Genomic DNA, 26,066 nt, shown 5'->3' on the forward strand with positions numbered 1-26,066 from the left:
CATTTCAAAAGTTAGAAACGTATCTTATTGCTATTTTATTTTAGTCCTTTTATTGCTATTTATTACCTTGCATACGTTACTGCTTGCTTTATCATCTTGCTATTTATTGCTTACTTTATTGCTGTTATCTAGTTTTCTTGAAAGATTAGTTTTCTGAAAGATTTCATAAGAAATTACTTCTGTGGAAATATTTAATAATTTGAGATCTTACATTTTTTTAACTAGCTTATTTGGTTTTCCTTTTTTTAAAAAAAAGTTAAATATTTGTTTCATTAATTTATTTTCATCCATTCCAGTCAAGTGACCATAAAATTAGTTCTTTTTCTAATTGTAAGACTTTTAAAAATTTTGGTAAAATTCTTCAGATTTGCTTAATTTAGCAGTATTATTTTGAGTTTTGGCCGTAAAGTTACAATTATTAGATTTTCCTAAGAAATTTTGTAAGATGAAAGCTACTTTGATTTTTTGTGTTCCGGTTTTTATTTTTTTCTAAAACATGTTCAGCATAATTATTTTGCTTTAAATTTTTGACTCTTGATTGATTCTTATTCTGAAATTTTCACCGTTTGGATTCTACTTTTATTATTGGAATCCATTATATAAAATTTGTAGCCTAATTTTGTTTGCACATTTTTCTAGTTCTTGATTTTCATTTTCTCTATCTAAAGTCTTTTACCAAAGTTACCAGATCATCAGCTAATGGTAGAACATTTACATTTAAGTATTAAGATGTTAACCCCCCCCCCCCACCCATTTTTATCAAGTATTTGTATTTTCCTATTATATTCTGCAATTAATTTTTCCAGAGCACAATCGAGTAATATTGTAAGACCATCCTCTTGTCTCACTGTAGTTTTTATTTAAAAGGTTATTTTGATGGGTTACCATACTTTCAACTTCCACTGCTATAGCGCTAGGCAGGATAGTAAAAAGCAACAAGAACACATGAAATGGATTTACATTATCAAGTAAAATATAATACTGCTTACTAAGAAATCAAACATTTTTACAACTTATATTGCCAATGTCTATCTACGTTTTAACCATTAGTTTAATCTGGCATTATAGTATTAGTTTATAGCACATTAACATAACATAACTAACGTAATAAATAATAATTATAATCACCAATCAGCTGTCATTGATCACTGATGAGATCCAATTACAAATCCTGTTAATTAGGTACACAATAATAGGCAGTATTATATCATCCCTGCATCAGTTGGGTTTAAGGAAACACTTGCTGTTATGATTACATTTACTATTTGATCATAAAATTTGATTTGTGACCTCAAAAAGCAGCAACAGCACATGTATTCTTCAGGTCTAAAGTGAAGCATGTAATTAGAAAGGAAAGCTGGACGGATGTACGAGTAAAGTGTTATTAGAAGTGGATTTGCAGGTTTGTTTTTAATGTTATAGAATATATATTGTTATATTAACATAATGGAAAAATTAACATTATTTGTACCTCCCTTAAGGTGGTACACAGTTACTTTGTACTAATTATAAATTGAAGGTGGGTTCAAGGACAGGATTTTTTTTAAAAGGCAGACAGTTTTTTGGAAAAAGCTTTTAACAGTTCATTGGTGTATCTCAATTTTTACACTGCCCAAAAACGAGTGTAATGTATTTAGATTGTTTATATACATATATGTATGTATGTATGTTTGTTTGTTTGCACAACAGTTGAACCAATTTAGTCATATGACTAAGTTGGATTCCTTATTTTACTGGGAGTGTCCTAGGCTATATATATATATATATATATATATATATGTATAAAAATTATACAATATACAAATTTAATTCTCTTTAATTAACCTATAGAGTTTATCTTTGGAATAGATTTACAACATTATAAGTATACAGTTTAGTAAGAAGTCAATGCCACAATGCCAGACAGTGCTTCCATCTCATCAAATGCAAAATATAAAATCCACTCTTAAGTTAAATTTAAAATAAGATTACAGGTACTTCTTACACTACCCAGCAGGCAGTTAAAGAACCTAGGTATTACCTAGGTTTATAGTTCTCCACTATCTTTCGGTAGGTAATTCCTACTGAAATAAATAATTTTTTATTGTTTTTTAGCTGCCATAATTCACACCTCTATTATTTTTCTTATGTTGATCTTTGGCAATGCAATCTATAATTGAATTTCAAATTAACTAGGACAATGTAGATTTGGTGAAGAAGATAGAGTGGAAAAAACTTACTTAAATTTAATAAACCATAACCCAAGTATATAATAAAATTCACCTGATATTTCACTTAACAGTTGCATTTATATAAGCACAGTCATCATTATGGTATATTTATGGAACTAATAAGCCGAAAGTATATGGAAAATTAAAAATTAGATATTTTATTTTAAAGCGTTATGAACTAATTTACTGACATAAGCCTAAATTATCCAGATCACTTGCATTACAGTTTGCAACTTATCAAGATTGTTATGAATATACTAGAGCAGTATCATCTGTAAAAGTTATAACTTTACCATAAAATTTTGTGAATGTAGTACATTAAAAATTATAGAGTAGTTCCAAGAACCATATTCATTAACAATATTAGCAATTTTATCTTATCAGAAACAACATTTACATATATTTTTTATTTAGTAGTAGGCATAGAAGTATACTGTTTTTTTAATTCTCAACTGATTCTTTGCAGGTAATTCCTCGCATTTTAAAAATTTTTTAGCTGCCATAATCCACACATCTATCTTTTAATTAAACTAAATGTATTCATTCTTTTTATGTCACATCTTATACAACCCATCTGTTCGAGATATGGTAATGTGCAGCCCAAATTCATCCATGACTTAAAATAAATAACAGATTCTGATTGATTATTAAATCAAAAAAGTTATTAAACTGAAAATCAACATCAAGAATTTCCCTCCAGTCATGTTCATATAAATATGATCTTAATCCAGGACCCTTTAAAATCCTTTACAAATTATTTTGGGTTCTGTCCTTATTAATAGCTATGACAAAAGCCCTATAATCATTAAAATGTGTCAGAATGACAGCACTAGAAACATTGTGTGTTAATATAAAATTGATCGAAAATGTGATCAATACAGGATGGCCTATCATACCCTCAGTAACTCTTCTATCAGCATTAACTCTAGCCGTTTGTGCTAAGTATTTCTAGATATTGTTCACCATTACTGTTTTATTCTTTTTTTGTAGATATTCATGGGCTTATTTTTTCCTAACCTCTCATTACTTTTGTTTTCTTAACATTCATTGTCACTATTCAGCAATAATGTATTCTAATTTTGCATATCATATGCTTCATCTCCAAAAAAACAATATTCAACAACACTTAACATTTTACAATTTATTTTCCTTTCTCCTAGATTTATTCTTTCATATTCTAGAGCATTTTTGATCATATCTCCTAACTACACATTAAATAAAGGCAGCATCCTTGCTTATTCCTCTTCCTAGGTTAAACTTAATTTGAGCATCCTTTATTTTAATAACTAATTCCCGATTCAGCTGAATTCTCTAATTAATCTTGTATGTTTGGATTTTACATTTGTTTTTGTCTTATTATTTACATTAGTTTTTCTAATTGACACTATACTTATTCCTTTCCTCTTCCTGTATACCTATTACTAATAGTTTTGATTAGCCTAATCACATCTGCAGTGCCTCTATTCCTTGTAAATCTATTTTGTTTTAAATCGTGTGTGTGTTTTTTTTTTTACTTGGTCTTTCTGTTGAAGAGAAGATTAAAACTTAACACAATGTTTCTTGGAAATGGAATCATGATTGTTTTAAGAAAATCTGACAATATCCCACTGTTATCATTACATAATTTTGTTATTTCCTGAAATCCTCTTTTAAGAATTAATCAGTTATGTTGATGCTAATAAAACTTCCAATTTTAGGTTTGCTGCTTCTGTTTCAGGTTTTTCCATTTAATTACAGCCTTCATAAGAAGATTACTTGGCCTCATTTTGAGCAGTGTTGTACCTATTCCACCTTTCAAATACATTTTCTTGTTCCTATAACACTTTACTATTTTTACTGGTAGTTTCTTTAATACATCAACTTATTTCATGTTGCTGTTTTTACTTTTTTGCACATAAGTTTGTACTGCCCTGGTTTTTCTGAATTTTCTACGTATGAGCAGACGTTTCAAAAAGCCATTTCTTCTTTACGTTTTGTGTTCTTCATAATTCGTTATTCAGTTTTGTACATGATTTCTTGTAATGCCTTCCCAATACTAATCTGTATTACTATCGGAAGGCAGAAATCGTTTGTTTTTGTAAGTTTTATGTTTATTTATAGTTTGTTTGATTGTTACTGTTTGAGCAACTTAATATTACTTTGGTTATACCGGAATTATCCTGTTTACTTGTACCGATTCATTGTATCCCATAGAACTTACAAATTATAATAGGGTAGTGTATGATACTGCAATCATTTTTTTATGTACTGTATACGTTTTATATGCAAATTTAACTACAGTTGATCCATCTAATTTTGATTCCATACACAGCAGCTAGCTTCAAAGGCATATATTGGGTAAATCCTGTGCAACCTCAAACAGGTTATTGCTGCTCATCAATCATTAAATTCTCCATAGGCTTATACATCTGAGATACATTTGCATTGAGGATTGTTCACAGATCACGAATTGGAGCTGCCTTAACTTCTTTTTTGCGTTTGACTGCAAGTATTACTGTCATCTGGCAAGTATTAACTGGTCTTTGTGTTTCTACAGCAATTTTATTTTCCTAGAATTACTCAGGTACTCGATAACGATGTTGACATATAAAAATAAACAAAAAGGAAACACTTTCTATTATTGAAATATAAAAAATTGGAATATAACAGTAAGAAGGTATCCGGGTGCGAAACAACGTTGGTAAAGTTGGGTATGAACATAAGGGTTAAGGGTGTAGGTAGGAGGTTACAGAATTAATGGAGCAAGAAGGGATTTGAATCTCCCTCTACTGGATGACATTTTATTTTTCTGAAAGTAAAAATTCATTTTGAGAAAGAAAATTGAATATTGGTGTACATATCTGTATGTATTTTTACGCTGTCCAAAAAGGAGTGTAATGTAAAGGAGAGTGTACATCTGTTCCACCATAGCGACTCAGCAGTCGAACCGATTTAGATGTCCTACTTGGAATCCTTATTTTACTGGGAGTGAATAGGTTATATATATAATGTTTAAAAAAATTTGAAAAAGAGGCATTTATTTATAAGTTATTTTATTTAATATTTTAGATATTGCAAATAATTGAAAGCAAGTTTATCTTTGCAATAGATTTAAGAAATTATAAGTATACCGCTTAGAAGCCAAGCTGTTTTACAACTAATGTATCCTTTCAAATTTATCTTGTTCTTCAATGAAATTGATCGTGGTTTAGTACACAAAATTTAGTAATAATATAATAATAATTTTGTCCCCCGAAAGATTATCTTTCACGTATTTTAGTATTACCTCTGAGCAATTTAAATACTTATATCATTTTTAATACTGGCTCTTAGAGGGGTATTTTTTTCATTTTTCGGCCTCTTTGCTAGAATTATTATTGGAGCTTCAAGTAAGCACTGGGTATGAATGACTGTAAATAGTTTGAGTTGGTCGTTCGTTTGTTATTTAGTTAAATACAAAAAAGGCCTCAAGAAACCAAATATATAGTTTAAAAACTCGTCTGGGAAGTGATGAAAAAAGCATGTGTTAATATAGAATAAAGTGGTTTAGATAAAAGTTCAGGTGACATTTGTAGGTTATGTCAAATTTCAAGCAATGTAGTACTATTGTGGCATACTGATATTTATCGTATTAATATGCCCACTGTTTTGGATATTACTGTAGTCGTATATGAAAATATTTTATCTACAAAGCAAAAGAGATGTCCATAGGTAGGTGTATCAAATCAGCAAGTGTAGTGAGAAAAATATTAAAATAAAACGTGAATGTTTTATTACACACCCCAGTTGTCTTCCTCTCTTATATGCACATACACACACACACACAGAATATTGACACCAATCATTTATAGACTAAATCACCATTGAATAAAGTGCTTCCATCTCGTCAATTGTAAAGCAGAAAATATCCACCCTTTTAAGTTAAATTTAAACGTTTTGAAACAATTTACAATAAGGCCTTGCAACAGTAACATTTTGTGTAAAAGTCTGCTAAGTTATATATAATAGCTTTCACCCTTAGCGATCACCACCTAGATATTACCACTTCATTTGTAAAAGGTTAGAAGACCTTATAAATAAAGAGATCTAATGGAAAATACAGATATTTACTGAAAAGGGAAGAATGTTTTCCTACTCGCACCACACATTATCTGTAAAATAGCATTTTGCAAAATTATAATCAGATGAAGATGGACAACAAGCTGACCCGCAGCAATGCAATCCATATTTTAATTTTGAATGAACTATAGCAGATTTGTTAAAAAACATCTGAAAAAATAACATTTTTTAAAGCCTATAAACAAACAAAAACTCGTACACATAAATGTAAATTCTTTGATAATTTGCCGTCCACCATCAACTAAGTATTTAATAGAATTCACCCAAGATATGATTAAAAATTGTTATGACATTGTAATTGAATACAAGCACGATCAACATTCTGGTATATTAATGGAGCTAACTATTAACCTAGAAGCAGATGTTAAAGAAAAAAATCAGATATTTGATGTTTAATGCATTCCAGATCAGTTTGCAACTTATCAAAATATTCTTAGATGAATGTACTAGAGCAAAATCTGCATAAGTTATATATAGAGCTTTCTCTTACTGTAAAATTTATGTGAAATAGATCATTAATAAAAATTATAAATAGAATAGGTCCTTAATAACAGAGCCCTAGCGATTATACAATTCACCCAAAGGTTATTGCTCACACAAACACCCACACTTATGCATTTACTTCTTTTTTTGCATGTAATACACAAACCATTTCAAAGCTAGACTTCTAATTTCAGTACTGTACATTTTAAATAAAGGTGAATTTGATGACTTTCAAATGTTATAAATAACAAAAAATAATACAGAAACAAGCACTGCAAATTCATTACTCACCCTCCTGAGTCCCAAATTATCGAATTGATTTTTTTAAATTATTACATAAGCCACCATACTCACCATAGCTAGAGTACGAACATTGATAAGTGTCCCTTCTTTTTTTCTTTTTTTTTAAATTCAAACTTTTAAATCTATTGAAAGTTTGAGGCTTTTTATCTCTGGTGGGAGGCTTGGGACAAAAATCTAATTTTACCACAATATCAAATTACAGTAAAAATTGCAATATTTGATTCTGAACAAAGTTAATGAATTTTCAAAATATGCACAAATCACATGTGCATCTATGCCATTATTAACCACTCTGAAGTTTAAATATTTATTTTACAAACTTAAATCATAGAACACTTTGTAAATGTGATATTTTGTTTTTAGTACTGAGTAAGCTTTGGAATTAGTCCACAACATATCTAACTTAACTAATAAAAATGAAAAGTTAATTAATCAAGTTTGAAAAAATTTAACTATTTTTTAAAATTTTGAAAGGAATTAAGAATAAGTATAGCAGCTAAAGACAATGAACACTCAGCATAGCGAACTACCAGTAAAATACTGGCAAATGTGTACAAGATTTTGGAACTCATCTGTGAATTATCTATTAATTTTGTAATTTGGTTTGGGGTTTACCAAGAAAAAATCTTAACCAAAAACTTGCATGCATCATTCATATCACTGTGAAGTTAGTCCTCAGATACTGCCACCCAAAAGCAGCAATGTGTTTATTTAAAATAAAATAATGCAATTAAAACGTAGCGGTTTTGTTGTTTTTAGTTACTTCACCTTTGTGTTACTGGTTGTTTTGGAGTTCCAAGTTACCAGTTAATTCAAGTGTTTGTGACTATAAAATACCCGGTTTATGGATCGGGCTTATTCGTTTTAGTCAAGTTTTAAACAACATGTGAAGCATTATTACATTCTAAAACATTTCCAAGCTATTCTACAGTTAGAGTTATAATTTCAGTCGCTGTAAATTTAGATGAAATTAGGTCAAATGACTACCCACCGGGTTGGTCTAGTGGTTAACGCGTCTTCCCAAATCAGCTGATTTGGAAGTCGAGAGTTACAGCGTTCAAGTCCTAGTAAAGCCAGTTATTTTTACACGGATTTGAATACTAGATCGTGGATACCGGTGTTCTTTGGCGGTTGGGTTTCAATTAACCACACATCTCAGGAATGGTCGAACTGAGAATGTACAAGACTACACTTCATTTACACTCATACATATATCATCCTCATTCATCCTCTGAAGAATTATCTAAACGGTAGTTACCGGAGGCTAAACAGGAAAAAGAAAAGAAAGAAAAGTTAATTTACATTAAAAGCTGGAATTCTATTTGTTTATATCCTAACAATTATTTGTTTGAGGAAACTGGTGTTTTGTCATTGAAGTAATTATATTTTGTAACTCATCTGTTTACAGCAAATTAAGCAGTTATCATTTAGTAGCATTAACAAAAATTAAATTTTCTAATGACAGTTTAGTTTCTTACATGGCTATTTTCTTTTAAGCGCAACAATAAATGTATTTACAAATACATTTATTGTTGCGCTTTAATTATATACATATAATTAAATTTCCTTCTCAATATTAATTTTCCGTAATGAAGGTAATATTGCAATTAATAATATTGTAGAACGATGCACTTGGAGAAAATAATTACCTTGAATTACTAGTAAGGCCTCATTCATTTTGAGAAAATCATTGTACTCCCGACTGTGAGGTATGTGATGCGATTACTTTTGCAAGTAGGGCACAGAAATCCATAGATGATTATGTTGTTTTTAGGGTAATTATGTTATGAATAACATCACTGAAAGATCAGTGTCAAAAATTCCAAGAGGGTGGATATGTAAATTATTACAGGGAAACAAAACAGAGATTGATAAATTCTTTCAAAATGTTGAACATGATGCAAAATGAACTATTTATACAAATTTTGAAAATGATTGTATTTTTTAGGAAACGAGTGAATGTAGAAGAGTTCAAGCATCATCTTGAAAGTTGTGCACATTCATTGCAAGACCAGGTAAATGCAGTGGTGGAAAAAAAAATTATAGTTACAGTGATTTGGGATAGCTAGGGAATTTACAGACAGAATTTGTTGAACTTAGAACCATAATAGTATCAGAAGTTTGTTTTATAATGCTGAAGAAGCTATGGAGTAATATTTAAAATAAAAAATGCAGGAGACTCATTAAGGGTGTTCTTATCTATGAAAAAACATGGATGCAAGTCATTCTAAAAATTGAACAGTTCAAATGAGATTATTTTCACCTGTTCCCTGCAGCTCAGATGTGATGTCACGGGGGACTATCATCTCTTTAGATGTGGTTGGCTATGTATGTATGGGTAAAATTGTTTGATATATTAAATATTTCTATGTAATACAAAAAAATATTATCTGAAAAAACAACTTAAAATATCTGAAGAAAAATTTGTAAATTAAAATAAAGGATTTTTAAACTTACCTTATTTTAGATTCAATGTCTGTAATTTAAAATGTTGGAAAATATAATCTAATTATATGTTTCTATCAAGAATTTATTTTCCATATTAGAATTATATTAGATATTACAATTTATTTTCCATATTTCTTCAGATTATGTACTCATGATTTCTATTTTATGAAACAGATTTTATAATGATTTTATTGTTAATTTAATCTTGAATTCTTTGAATTATTATTATTACTTACAGTGTACAGTTTTTACTTATATTCACATAAGATACTTGAACAAAAACTGGCTGAAGTACCTGAGTCTCCTAATCAGCAGCTCTTTGATGCATTACTTGGGGAAGGAGAAGATAAGAGTATAGTATTTTGCATATGTAAACATTATTACTGGTATGAATTCCTCGGAATTCATACCAGTATTATGTTGAAGCCTTTGTTTTTTATGTAATTTTTCTTTAGTCTTGCACTCACTTCATCAGAATGAACATGCGACAAAGTTTCGTTATCAAACTCACACTGTTAATATATACCCATAACAATGTTTATAAATCTTGTATTTGGAAGATATATTCAATATAGAACGACTTTCTATATGTATAAATTTTGAAAGCATAATAAAATAAATTTTGTTTTATAAAAAAATTTTACTCGTTACATGAAATAACTTACATAAATAAACTTTTTAAATCTTTCTATGTAATAATACAAAAAAATATTATCTCAAAAAAAAAACTTAAAATATCCGAAGAAAAATTTGTAAATCAAAATAAAGTATTATTTTAGATTCAGTGTCCAAAATGTAAAATGTTACAGAATATAATGTAATTATAGTGCTACTATCAACTGTCAGTTGCTGCGTCTTCGAATTTATTTTCTATATTTCTCTGATTGCGTACTCATGTCTTCTATTTTCAAAACTTTTGAATGGTTGTTATCAAATAAATTTTATAATGATTTTATTGTTACTTTAATTTTGAATACTTTGAATTATTATTATTACAGTATACAGTTTCTAATTGTATTTAAAATAAAGCATTTAAATACTTGCCCTTGATAATTGCAGCTTTGGTGTTTGATCTAGTCCAGATACTGAAAACTTTCTACTAGATCATTAACCAAAAAATTTTTAAATAACCATTTTAAATTGGTTATTTTTAATATAAAAAATGTTGACTCTGTTACATTATTGTGGATGTAGATGTAAACAATTAATCCCAAATTAACAAATTTAATTATTAAAGCTTAAAACAGAATTATTGATTTTAACTAAAAGTGTGAAATTTAGCCGATTCCAAACATATTCTTACCGTATTAATTCCAAATTAAAAATTACCGAAATTTCAGAGAACACTGCATCAGTGACCATTGACTATCAGACATGTTCATTATACATTTTTGTTGGAAATTTAATTCTGTATTTTACAAATGAACATATTGACTAGATTCAATTAAATTTCTCTTGCAAGTTAACAGAAAACTTCCCTTTTCATAAACTTCATTATATATTTCTGTTTTCTTATTTATTAGCTGCTAATGATACTTTTCAAGCATAATTCCTAATATTTTTCATTTGCAAATATCCTACTACTCAATTTTTTTTTGTAACCATGCATGTTGGTCATTCTGACATCTGTCTCATGAAGGTAAGAAATTATTTTTTTTGTTTGGTCCAATAGAGATCTTGTAGAATTTATACCACCTCTGCATGTGATCATAATATTGGAATTACACTAAAGTAAACAATTTGTCAACAGCTGAAGGAATGTAAAAGATAAGGATAACAACCCAATCATTATTTTTGTCTTGTTTCTAACATTAGAATATATCTGAATATAAAGTTAAATACCTCAATCCTTACAGGGCATTAAACATAGCGTATTGAAATAGAACTCATTACAAGGGACTTGCAATGTAATGAAGTCATTCCGAATAAAATATTTGATCAGTTACTGGATACGTTCCCAGGACTTGTTTTTCAAAACACACACACATTCTTGTATAGGATGTCATTCATTACATTCATTGTTTCTTCTAAATCATTTTTACACTTGGCAAGAATTACTAAATCATCGGCAAATTGGAACATCTTTATCTTTCCACCTTGCACTGTTACTCTGGATCTAAATTGTTTCTTATGTTCTTCGATTTGTACTGTTGTAGTTTTGTTCCTGTAAATGTAGCAATTGATCTTCTATCTCTGTACTTGAACTATAAATTTTTTTAAATGTTGAACATTTTATTCCAGTCGATGTTATCAAATGCCTTTTCCAAGTCTATATGTATGTTGTACAAATAAGCAACATCAAGCCTAATAATGCCTACCATAACCTCAAACCTGACATGGACTTTAATTTTCCATTATGATGTAATTAACTGATTAAACATCGATTTTTTTGCTTGTAAATTGTGAGATAGATTGATACTTCCCAGAATGCATAATATTCAGACCTGAATATCATGGACATGCACTGTTTTTTACCCCCAAAATTACTAATTTAACTTGTAAAACCATTAAAATTTAATAAATGACAGCACTAATCCAATTTTTAAAAAAATGTTCTTAATTGCTCTTTGTCATTTGTCTTCGTATTTTTACTTAGAACAAATGTGAATATCTTTTTTTTCAGGTGATAAAAGTTTTGTAAGGAAATTTTACGATTATAAGTTAGAATTTTTTTTAAACCAGTCTAAATTGCCCATACCACCATGTGCTGAGAAGCCTAGGTTTCAAAGTGTTAAGAAAGTTGTTGCACTTAATTTACAAAATTACGGGACTTTATTGTTTTTAATAATTCTTGAAAAGCGTGGCATAGAGAAAAAACTTTCAGTATGATTTTAAGAAAAGAATTTCTTTCATTTCTTAGAAAATATTTATAATGTGTTAATAATAAAAAGATTCCATTTCTGATTTTTGCAGTATCATTGATGGGTTCTAACTCTTTGTACTCAACTTTGTAAGGCACGATCCACCATGCCCCGTGTTTCTGGTACTTTTTATTGATGCAGGTTCTTTCGATTTTCTGGATTCTGTCTATCTTTGATTGTTCATTCAAGTGAAAGAGTGTTTCTGCCGCATAAGTGGCATCAGGTTTTACAACTACGTTGTAGTGTCATATTTTTGTGCTCAAAAATTAATTTTGAGCTTTAGCTAGTTCTTCTTACTTGGGTAGAGTATTTTTCATTTAGGTTGTTTGTTGTTATTTCCCCAAGGTTATTTAATTTGGGTTATTATTTTGATTTTGTTACCATTTATGTTTACATCCGTGTTGGTTTATGGGGCATAATTTCTGTCTTTTCGAATGATATTTTGAGGCCAGTTTTGTTTTGTTTTTTGGCCTAGTTTTACTTCTTTGTACGAAGTAAAGGAAGTATTATGATCGTGAAAAATTTTGATTTTCAGATTTCAATGGAAATATCCATTTTGATCATCTATGAATCCATTTTTACTAATTTAACTTGACGTCTGTATGTACATATCTTGCATATCTCAAGAACGATTAGCCATAGGATGATGAAATTTTGGATTTTGGACTATTGTAACATGTAGTTGTGCATCTCTCCTTTTGATTGTAATAGACTGGTTCAAAAGTGTCCGATCCAAAAAAATATGGATTTTGGATTTTTTCTTAACCACAGCAGTAAACCCTCATTGAGAGCTTTTCAATGATATATCATAAATGGTATTATCTTCATTGGATCCAGAGTTGTAGCCAAATAAAATATTAATTAATGAAATTTTTGGATCTTACAAGGGGAAGGCACATGGTTCAAAACTGATTTCATCTCTTTTTTTTAAATTTAAATATATTGATTTATTAATAATTATTAACAGTGATTGTAAAAAAAAATATAAAATAAATAATTATTCAATAATAATAAAAAAAAAATATGAAAAAAAATCAGAAGTTATTAGTAAAATAAGAGTCTATATACTTTTAAAAATGTGTAAATGTACTTTAATAGCCATTATTACATATGTGTATATGTAATAGATTTGGTGAAACATCTGATTATTTAATATTAATTGAAAATTATAATTTAGATTTGTATTATTTTTGGATTTTCTATTTAATTATTCTGGAATTTCTGTTTAATTTTATCTACATTAAAGTTGGATGAAAAATAGACCCTGACAAGAAAAAACATATACACTGAGGCATACATGCCTGATCTGTAATAAATTGCAAAAAATTCTTATCTTTTATTTCATTAGTCCTCTGATATTGTCGGACAATATTCTCCCTGTCGGAGTTGATCATCATTTCATTTGTTTTTTTTTTCAATCATTTAATTGCTTTTTGGCTTGATATAATGCTTGTGATCTTAGTTTGTGTACATGTTCTGTAGTTTTCAAATTTTCTCTCTGTTTATATTCATCATCTTCTCTTAATTTTTTAATATTTTCTTCCTCTTTATATATATCAACTTCTCTTAATGTTTTAATTCTTTCTTTGTTTGCAATATTTTCTTCCTGTTTATTTTTTGGTTTGTAACATTTTATTCCTTTTTATTCTTTGGTTTTAACATTTTCTTCCTCTATATTTATCATCTCTTAATTTTTTTTATTCTTCCTTTGATCTTAACATTTTCTTTCTCTTCATATTCATCTTCTTGTCGTTTTTCTGAGATATATTTCTTCATGTTATTTTTTTTGTTCCTGTACGATTATTTCTTTTTCATTTTTGATTATTCACCAACTAATCCAATAATAAAAACTGAATATTTTACACTGTAAGGTCGAAATTAACATTTATAACCAGTACAGGAGTTCACTAAACGGAATACTTTTAATTATTATTAATTTTTATTTATACGACACACCAGAAATCTGAAACTTTTGTTAATCAGCAACTCATGAAGATGCGAATAATACTGATCTAGTAATACAAGTAATAAAGGGACTTTAACTCTGCCCTAATATTTCACGAATTAATATTTGACGTTAATAACTAATATTTCAGCAACTGTCCACTTTTATTAAGGAATTGGAGGATCGTATATCACTTTCAAATGAAATAAGTTTAAATGAAGTGCAGTAAAAATGTGTATATGTAATTTAATATGTATACAAGGAAGTCGTGTGGTGACCGCATCAGATTTTTACTTTTGGGGGCATTTTTTGAGCCATTCCCTCATTACTTCTTCTAGAGCACAGTTGAATTATAGTAGTGAGAACTCATTGCCTTGGTACAGTCCTGTTTTGATCTGAAATGGTTCCGAGAGCTCAGCTCTGAATTTTACTTTCAACTTAGTATTTGTGATGATCAATTTTATCATGTTTATTAATTTGGTATGTAGTCTAAGGTGTCTTAGAATTTTTAGTAGGGATTCTCTGCGGACAGTCATAAGCTTTCTTGAAATCTACGAACATTATCACATGTCTGTTTCTTTTCTTGTAATCCATTACTAGCTTGAGACTCATGATCTGATCTGGAAAGCTGCTCCAGGGTCTGAAATCTCCCTGGTATTCTCCTAGTTCTTTTTTGAGTTGAGGACCGACTGTTTCCTGCTGAGTTTGATTTTTGAAACAATTTTATATATTGTTTCGAGGAATGAGATTCCCCTGTAATTTTTGGTGGTCGTTTTACCCCCTTTTTTGTGTAGTGGATGGATTAGGGCTTTTTTTCCAGTGTTGTGGTAGTTCTTTGATCCAGATGTTGACAAGCTGTTGATGAAGGGCAAATTTTGCTGATCTTCCTGCATGTTTCCAGATATCTAGTAAAGTCTGATCTCCCGCTGCTTTCTAATTCTTCATCTCACCCGATGCTTGGTAAACTTCTTTTATTGTGGTACGGTTGATGTTTTCTGTTCACTGTTATTGTTTTCATAGATGATATTTGTATCTATATCTGAAAATAATCATTATATAGTCTTGAAAATTCTACATTAGCCTATTAAATATTGCTACTTATAAATAAATATATTATGAATTGTGTAGAATAATATTATTTGCAATTAAGTGTGCTTCCATTGATATCTATGAGATCTGTAAATAAAGTAATGAGACCGGTTCAGAAAAACTTTTTATTCACAATCCAATTATAAGTACATGGACTCTTATCACTTTCAAAATCGTTTCCTTGGTAAACCATGCAACACATCAAACAGTTTTCCCACTCTTCATAGCAGTGTTGGTAATCAGAACTGGAATATCCTTCAGATGTTGGTTATATATTTTTTTAATATTTTCTACCGTTCCATAATGGTGTCCTTTGAGGTGTTTTTTAAAGTCGGGAACAGGAAAAAGTCGCAGGGATTCAAGTCAGGTGAATAAGGTGATTGAGGAACTACAGGAATGTTTTTCTTTACCAAAAACTCATTAATTGAGAGTGCATTGTCATATGCAGCATCCAGTTGTCTTCAATGGCTGGTCTCACACCAGCAACTGTTTTATGGAGTCTTTCAAGATTTTCTAGGTAAACATATTGATTTACAGTCTATCCTGTAGGCAACAATCTTTATGGAAAATTTCATTACTATCGAAGAAATAAATTTGCATTGTTTTAATTTGCTCATTATTGCTTTTTTGTGACGCAGTGAATTTGAAGTATGCCACTCCTTCGTCGGTGTTTTGTTTCCATTTGGAATGGGTAAAATTACATTTACTTGTGTAATATAAATGTTGTTATAATGATACTGCAAATTAATAATCATGGTCTGCAATTCAATGGATATAACAGAGGTAGCCAAACATCTGAATCGATGTAGTTGTAAATTCCATTAAATAAAATAAATTATTACATGAATTTTATGCAAATCTATCATTTATTCCATTGAATGAATTATTCAATTTTTATTATTATTATTATTATTTACTGTGAAGAAAATTCAGTTGATAAATTTAACTTACTTTTGCCCTGTCAATAAAGCACATTTTATACAGTTTTTCAGTAGCAGTGGTCTATATAAGTTATTTGTAAATCTATGCCTATTGTGTATCACCTTACACTATAAGTAGTTAAATGAAAGAAAAAATTTATCGGCTGAGTTATCTGAAAAATCCAAACTGAACAAATTATTATATTACAAAAATAAAAATCTCTTAATCCAACTTTAGATAATGAAGTAAATTTCATATTGTGTGTATTTAAAATAAAATAAACATGCTAAACAGATGACAATTGAATGGAGGAGAGTTTTAAACAATAGTGAAACTCCATACGCAACAGACTCAGAATTTAAGAACACACAGGAGGTTTCATAAATCCTACAGAGTTGGCAGCCAATATGTAAAGTGAACATATTGTAGTAAACATCAAAAAGAACTACAGATTTTTACAAGATGCAGGTTTTTTTAAGGTATAAATAACTATTACTAATTATATTTAATTTTATTTTAATCATATTATTATTTTAATTTGTAGATGGCTTGGTTAAAAGAAGAAGGATTTGGAGGTATCATGGTTTGGTCTGTAGTTATGGAAGACTTCAGAGGGGCTTGTGGAACAGGAAAATTCCCATTAATGAATGCAATGGGACAAGAATTAGATGGTTACACAGTAAAATCGTAATATGATGGTCCTTAGAAAACTTCTAATCCTGTTGGTGGTGGTGGTTATACAACTAAAGATCGTAAGTTCTTTACCAAAAATAAAATAATAAATTATACTGTATACATTCTGTATAACGATAACCAATTTTTAAATCGCTAGTTTAATTTACTTACTTATCTTATTGTTCCAAGCTGAATGAAATTAACTAACTGTGGAGTAGAATAGAAATATTATGTGATAGATTTTTTTTGTGAATTTTGAGTATCCAAATAACCTTTACTTTTTGCAACCCGGTTAAATAATTATTAAAGAAACCATATTCTCCTCAGTCTGTATGTTAAGAATTGACACATTTTTAATAACCATCTCATTATCTAATATATAAAAATAATATAATCTCTATAATCATTATGTAGAGTTATTAATGTCAGTTTATAAATACCAACAGAATTTTTTCCACTAAATTTCTGCTCATACATCTGTAGTTAAATAAATGATTCTTTACTGAGGATGTCCATTAGATGCCATAACTTAATATCTGTTAGTTTGCCAGAGTGGCTGTCACAAAATTTAAATTCGAATAAGGCTTGGCATTTTTTATTCACTATAAAATTCAGTTATCACTAAGAGACTAAGCGAGTATAAAACTGCTGTTGCTTAGAAGATGAATATATAATCTCATCGGTTGTAAGTGACCTTACATGAAATACAAATCATTCATGAAAATTAGTAATGTACAAACATCTCCAAGAATGAGCATCCAACACCAGGCATACTAGGAAAAGAAAGAAATGTTTTTCCATTGTATTTTTCACTTTGTCAAAAATATTGTTATAAATCATAATGGGATTTTGATATGTAACAGACTTCAGCTGTTGAGGAAGTGTGAGGAATATAAAAAATATAAGTGATGTTTTTCATTGTCCATTAATTACAATAAATTTCCCTCATATTTTATTATTTATATGTGAAAACTTATTCACAGTAATTTTATTGATGTAGTTCAATCTCTCAATAACTTTTAATTTATGTTTGGTAGTTGCAATTGTAGAGCTCCATTTGTTTTATTTCTTATAGACTTTTTTATTCTTAATCTTTTATTACTTTTCCTTCATCTTCTGGAATACAATAAATCTTTTTCATTCCCTTAACATCTACACTTTTACAAATTATTTGAAATTCTGTGTTATTCTAAATACTGTTACTCTGTTAAAAGAAATCAACATTTATCTAAATATCTAAAGTGTCCATATCCACAGTACAGACCCCAGTTAGAAATCAGATAAAACCCACTAGACACTCCAAGGGAGGAATGGATCCAGGATTAATGAAGAGACTGAATAATTAAAAATCCAGTCCATCTATCTGTAGTGGACCACATAATAAGAAAAACAGCCCCATCAGTAGGAGTATTTCAAGCTTCGCTGTGGACACCGAGTTTCCACTTTCATTTCCTTGAGAAATTATGGTACCTAGGATGGGAACTGCGTATTAGTGATCAGCAACCTCAGCTCAATTAATGTATGCCTCAATTAATCTCTATTCTTTACGTATTAAACAGCTACCTGAAAACAAATTTAACCTTTCTTTATTAAGCAAAACAGTCTTCCATTCCTAAAATTTTATGCCCTGTGGAATTATCTGACTGCATTATACACCATTCACCCAGACCCCCCAATGGAGGGTTAAGTGGTGGTAATCCTTTACTTGAGTGAGTAGATAATATTCCTGATATTAATTGATTTGCGATGCTACTACCTCAGATTCAAGTAGCTACTAAAAGTAGAACTTTTAATGGATTTGAATCCCCCTACATGTTACTGTTTTTTTACTTTTTTCATAAGGATAAAGAATACAGAAATTTCTCATGAATTGTCAGACTGAAATTGAACTGATGTAAGTGCCTAATTGTAATTGTGCTTGTATCCATAACGTAATGTAATTTTTAAGTAAATTGTATTTGAGATTTATAAGATGGATATTTTAAGACTTTACATACAAAACAATAGAAAAGTAAACAAAATAAAATACAAACACAAAATATCAAACACATCAAAATGATGTGTTTGATATTTTATTTTATTTAATTTTCATTTCTTTTGTTATACTTTTTTTTTTAATTATCTATTATTGCTTTAATTTTGTGTTAAGAACATTAAATATATTGTTCAAAAGATAATTGAATTAGTTTTAAAAAATAAAATTATAATTAAAATTATTAAACACGAATTATCATTAATCAAAAGATATTGTTAATTACTATTATTGTCATCAACAAAATGCATAAACTTGAGAAATGCAGAATTTGCATGTTTTCTATTAATGTCATTACACGCATATTCTCTTATCAGTCGATCTGCAAAATTTAATTCAGTCATATCGAGTAATTGTTGTTCTTTGTAGGTAAATTTACATCTATTCTGTCCGATGTAATATTTAATGAAATCACTTTAGTCTAATTTATGAAATCCTGGGTTGTATGTCAGTGTGTTTTCTATTAGAATTCTTTATGATCTTTCATATTTTTTTTGTTTTTTTGAAAGCAACACAATAACTTCTTTTTTGAAAATGTAGGTAGTTGCACTGCTGCCCTACGTTTAATGAAATTAAGTATTTTTGTCATTAAGTGTGATTTGTACTGTACTTTATGTAGCACACTGACCCATAATTGTGGGTGACAATGTAACATTATAAAAAAACTTCATTTTTCCTACAGCGATTGGTGGTTAGATGCACTATAGATATCTGTTCTGGGTTTTCTAAATATTGTGAAGATTAATTTATTATCATTTTGGATATGGAGAGGTCAAAAAATTTAAAGGATTTATATTCTACAGTGAAACATAAGTAAGATGTAGTTTTTATCAATGCACACTAGTCAATTTTCATACTTGATAAAAATATAACAAATTAGTTACTTCTTAGAGTAAATAATGGGCCATATAGCGCTTCGGTCATGCTAAAAAAATATTCCATCTTTATCATCTCAAATGAGCATAAAAAATTTTTATAGTTATTTACATTTTCACATCTGTTAATAATAAGTAATTGTACCATTTGTATCTTTTTTCAGGATATCCACGAGTGTATGGTATGCTTGCAAATTCTTTCTGGTTAAATGTGACATGTTTTGACATCTGGATAGTTTTCAGGTAATAATATATTTCTGTCTTATTAAAAATTAAAATAATTAATTACTATTAAACCACTGAAATTGAAACACTAAATTTTTATTACATTTATTTTTTAAATGGATGGAAATTCATCCAATAATTTTATCCTCTTTTAGGAATTGGCTGTAACTATTGGTGTCCCTCATGCCCCACTTTGGTCACATTGTGTAATGGAAATTGTAGTAAAACTGAAGTACAAATATTCATTTTTAATTATAAATTATTAAAAATGTATAATTCTTAATGACAGAAATGAAGTTTGATTAAAATATTTCTTCAGACATATATTTATATCCTTATTTGATTATTTAACATTATATCTGAATAAAGTAGATGTCATTTTGTTTCAATAAAATGTATAATATTTTAGCTGAGAAATTATAATTTTATAAAACTGACTACAGTAGCTGCTATTTTGAGACTTTATAATAATTTAAAATTGTTGTGTTAATGATAATATTTGAGCATGAATATGTATAATATTACTTCAGTTTGTTCCTGAGATATCAATTTCTATTTAAAAATAAAAATCTGGTATTAATTTGAAAACACAATACGAGGACTTCGTAACTACCGAACGGACGGTTCGGTGAGTTATTGTCCTGACAAAGAAACGCAAGATTTTTCAGAACTTTTTTTTTTAATTTTTAACCTAGTCACCTTGCAATTCGATACATTTAGGACAGCGAATTTTCAACTTTTTATTACACTCAGTATAATGCGATTTTTCGAACTCTGCAAATCAAGCGGTTGTCTCAGTTTTGACCTCATCATTTGAAGTGAATCTTTGCCTAGTGGACTGTGTTTTCAGGTTGTGAAGAGAAACTGCTCGGTGGAAACAAATCCAAAGAATACGGTGTATGTGGAAGCAGTAGAATGGAATGGAATGCAAAGTTGGCAGGAGTTTATTACTCCCTACTTTATCGCAGAACCTGGGACAGAGTCCCTTGCTGCTGGATCATTCTAATTGGGCTTGTTTTTTTTTAAAAGGGTTAATTTTTAATAGCGGGTCTAATTTTTTCAAGTTTTGTTTATTATTATTTAGTATTTTAAGGACGGATTTAATTGCATTCCAATCAGGTCATAAATTTTTCTCGCGCTTGGGGTCCTTTTCAGGGCCACTAGGCAGGTCGGGGTTTCCCGACCGTCCCTCGTGAGGAGCTTCTTGACCGAAGTCACCTCAAAACCAAGGGAGGTCAGTTCCTCCCTTATCTCCTCCGGGGTAGCCCCATAGGGGATCCCCCCGTATGACAACCTTCAGCTCCCTGTCCTTCGGGAGCTGAAAGGCGATTCCCTTCGAGTGCAGGAAACTCTGCACCGCCCGGTAATCCGCCTCGCTGCAGCCTGATTGACAGCCCGGTGCTCTTGGCAACCAGGCGCCCCCCCGATCCTTGACTTTATATCGCGCGCTAATGCTGGCCACTCTTTTGGGCAGTCCAGCATTATCGGCGGGATTTTCTCCCGCCTGACGGTAGCAGGCTGTGATTGAGCCCCATCATCAGCCTGCGGGTTGGCGGCTGCTGCAGCCCGCTATGGGCTCCGTTTCCATTGTAGGAACGGAGTCCCGGCGCTTCCTAGCGCCAGCCCCGCTTTCCTCTCCACCGTCGGACAGTTCCGAGGTGGGAGAACGGGGTGGAGGAGGCCTTATTTTTCCTTCCATGAAGGAGAAAAAATAAGACTAGAATTAAAATTAAATCTTATATTATCACTACACTTGCTGTAAGAAAATACACAACAGAAATAAAATTGGAAAGTTTAATTTCCTGTTAAAATAAAAATTATTTTAGATGTATCAAAATAGTCTATAATGTTAGGCTATTAGTATAATGTATTACTAATGACTACAAGAGTTCATTTTACATTGTTAGAAAGATATAAAAATAAAATAAAGTGACTGGCCTGGAATCCAGGTAGCTGGCCGCCCGGCGGATGTCCTGGCAGACCCTTCTCACGTTGTCTGGCGACGCAGGTAGAAGCACTGTTGAACACCTGGCTGGACTGGTTACAACTGACAATTCACAGAGCACAATAAAACACAACCTTTCACTACAGAAGCCAAGGATGGAATCACTCCCAAGCAGTAGAAAAGTAGGCCACTGGCTTTTATAACAGGCGCATTAACACTATTTGTAGCCATGGCTCTCCTGCAGTGAAACTGGTTTCCCTTTCTTTGAAAAATATTCAATCGATATGTTTTTGGTCGATTGTTAATTTATCCGTCACACATTGAAAGTAAATCTTTTTCACACTCAAAACATCGTGTAAAATGTAGTGAACTCGGTCTATCAAGATCTTTAAAATTTCACCAAGCTCACATACCTTCAATCGGCCATAACTTAATTTGGCGTGGATTTCGTGAAATTCGTCGTCGGTAACAATTTTTCGCGTCCCGAGTGTTCCTCATTTTGTATAGCTACACCGCGTTTAAATTTATCAACTCGGTTTTTTACCGTCGAGTAGGAAGGGGAGTTTAGCTTTTTCAATATGTCCGTCTTGGTTAAACTTTTTAAATCGGTTCATAACATTTCGAACTTATCTATTTTTCATAATACGTTGTAAGCTGCTTGCTTTGATTGCCACAAACAAAACCACTAAAAACACGCGTCGGAAACTTCGCAGCACACATCCTATCCGATCATAACTAAAACAACATTGTCATTTAGTTATACCTGCACCATCTTTGCGTCAGGCCGAGAACTTTCTTAATAAGACTAGTGAATAAACCCTGAAAAACAATTATTTTCTACCACTAGCATATATTTTTGTCATTTTGTTTTGTTTATTTATATAAATTTCTGTTACTATTACTTATGATTGTAAACGGTAAAATTGAAATTTTGTTTGTATTTATACATGTAATATTTTTCTAATATATTTAATTTTATGTAATCTTTATTAATTTCTAATACTTCTAAATTTGTGTTAATATCAGAAATACAATGTTTATTGTTTATTAAATGTTTATGCATATATTTATTTATAGCAGTCTTGGTGAATATTTTTAGTGAAAAAAAACTGTGTTAAACATGTTATTCATTTTATTTTTGTTGGTATACTTTCAGGCAGCTAAAAATATCAGAGAATGTTGACAAATTTTCACAGTTAGTATCACATTTCTCTACAAGACAATGGGATTTTTCTAAAAAGAATACTCAAGATTTGTGGAAAAGATAAAGAAATATTTCCATTTAATATTGAAGATATTAATTGGGAAGAATATTTTTATAATTATATGAGAGGAATAAGACAATACTTATTAAAATACAATTTGTCAACTATTCCAGCTGCAAAGAAAAGGGCAAAGTGGTTAGTTTTTCTGAATCTTTATTTATTAGGCATTACACTAGATGGTATTCTCTGTTTTTATTCTTCTCTGCTAATCTAAAAAATATATATAACATTCTTCATCATGTGATATCATTAAACAAATTTTATTATACTTTCAAATAATACTACTTCTAAAAACCTACTGCTCTGAGAATGTGTTATTAATGTTTTATTTTATACTGTTATCAATTTTCCCAAACTGATCAGTGAATTTATACTAATGTCTATTTTCCCATACCGTTATTATACTCTACACAACCTCACTAACCAAATTTAGAAAGATTACCATTAAACCTATCGATCTAATACTCCATTTTACAAGGGGGTATACATTTTACAAGGGGGGAGTAACTTCTTTAAATTTGTTCATGTATTTTATGAACCTGCATCATTTTCTTGTTATATAAATGATTTTAAAGTTTTCTTTCCTTTCTGACCAATCCCTACATTTATATTTGGTACAAGCAGATTTATTTGCTGCATAAATGGTTCTCTTAGTTGGTACTAATCTGTTTTTAATATCATCTTTACTTTCCCATTCCTTTGTGATTTTATCATTTAAATAACAAAGTTCTCATAATTCTGATATGTCACCTCTTTTCAACATTTTTGAACATCTACCTTTATGTCAGTCATATTTCATTCCTTATATTTTGTATCAAAATACTACCAGAATTTATTTTAATTAATGTTTTATTTCCACTAGAACAACTATATCATTAGCTAAATCCTTATTTTTAACCTATATTTATTAAACTTGCTTTTCCATTAATTATATGTACAAGTAAAGAAAAATCATAGGCTGAGGTATTCATGTCCAATTCCTTTCAAAATTAAATCATGTAAATTATCTCTTGCTATAATAACAGCAACTATCCTTCTACAAATTGTATATATTATTCATTAGCTATACCCCAACACAATTTTAAATATCTCATTCCATTTGACATTATCAAAAGGATTCTTAATATCTACAAATAAAGTGAGTAGTATATTTAGGCAGATTTATTTGTCTTTAGTGTGCCTCGGTTGATGTATAACAAATAACACGTGGATTTTTATACAGATGATTAAAGATATCACTATACTTTTTTAATAAAATTGAATAGCTTTTTTGTAAGATAAATAGTCATTATTAAAAAAAATGAAAGTACTTTTGTATTAATACAATACTACTATTATGAGATTAAGTTCCACTTAATCGACATTATTCTGTGCACTGTAGAGTAGTATTCAGTGAAATATGAATGCTTTTGTAAAAGTAACTTGTCATCACTGGTTCTCATTTTAAGAGTTCTTGCAATGATAAAAATTAAAAATATGAATTACTCTATTAAAGTGTTTCAGAAGTCTCTGCAGGAGGCAAAAGATGGGATCAATCAACAAATGGCAGATAGACCTACAGACTGATCCCAGAGATCAGAGATGGCTGGGCATGGGGAACTGGATATGGGTTGAACCAGCTCCTTAACAGTCACAGGTATTTTAAAGCATACCTGTGGGCGTGAATGTTGAGACAATTTGTTTGTAAAAAAATAATAATAATACATAATTGTATTATTCTCAATAACGTTTTTTTTCCAGGATATATTTGTCAAATTACATATTATTAATATTCTTCATTTTTGTATTTGGGTGCACAACTGTTTGCTGTTGGTTTCATTACAAGATTTGGTTCAATAATTATAGCCTTAATTTATGATTATTTTACATACAGCTCAACACATTTACATGTTCTAAAAATGAAGAAAATAATGCAAGCTTCATTATCAGTTTTAATCCATAGATTATTAAAAAATATTTAGATAAATATATGAGGGTGATATACCAGTTCAATATATTTCTTTAAGAGGTGGGATGTTTATATTTGATAACAATAATGATCTAAATGATGAATATGTACATGACTAAAATCACCATTCAATTCATTTTTTGTTTGTTTTGCAATGTAGATTGTAAAATTAAATATTAGTATTATATGAACCATCTAGGATAATTAGTGTTAAAAACATTTTGCTATTTATCAAATCTTGTATAATTACAATATGTAATGTTTAATTAAAATAAAATAAAAATTTATATATTTAAATTTGTGATGATGAATATCTCCTTCAGTTGGCAGGCATGCTATTGTATAACAAAATATATTTTGTCAATAAAGAAGATGTAGTTAAACTTCATTCATCATGATGAAGTAGCTTACTGCTGCAGATACATTCTTAAAAAATGAAACAAACTTTTATACTTGAAAAATATTCAGCTCAAAAATTTACAAACATTTTTATCTCATATGGAAAAGTTTACAATTTATTACTGATTTGTGGCATTATGAAGAAAGAATTATATGATGCTTAATTTAAAACTTTTAGAGCATTTACTATATATAACTAGCAAAATAATGTTGCTTAAACAAACTGGTCAAAAAAATTAATTACCAATGCAAAACAAAAACAAACTATTTTTTACCTCCTTATGCTGCTTTGTGTGATTTATTCATACATTTTTACTGGTTGTAACATAGGGTGTAAAAGAAAC

At 29.6% G+C, this 26,066-nt stretch overlaps 1 protein-coding gene across 1 annotated transcript in view; it reads left to right on the forward strand.

Moving 5' to 3' along the window:
• LOC142332332 (endochitinase-like) overlaps positions 1-26,066 on the forward strand; it is a 41,103-nt gene that overhangs the window by 6,150 nt on the left and 8,887 nt on the right. Inside the window, exons 3-8 of the mRNA XM_075378711.1 lie at positions 1,183-1,402; positions 9,043-9,422; positions 16,903-17,110; positions 20,105-20,183; positions 23,267-23,510; positions 24,871-25,011. Of these exons, the coding sequence (XP_075234826.1) occupies positions 9,342-9,422; positions 16,903-17,049 (228 nt within the window). The 5' untranslated portion in view covers positions 1,183-1,402; positions 9,043-9,341 and the 3' untranslated portion in view covers positions 17,050-17,110; positions 20,105-20,183; positions 23,267-23,510; positions 24,871-25,011. The remainder of the gene's footprint in view (positions 1-1,182; positions 1,403-9,042; positions 9,423-16,902; positions 17,111-20,104; positions 20,184-23,266; positions 23,511-24,870; positions 25,012-26,066) is intronic.

This window comes from Lycorma delicatula, chromosome 11 (assembly GCF_047948215.1).
Source record: "Lycorma delicatula isolate Av1 chromosome 11, ASM4794821v1, whole genome shotgun sequence".
NCBI lineage: Eukaryota > Metazoa > Arthropoda > Insecta > Hemiptera > Fulgoridae > Lycorma > Lycorma delicatula.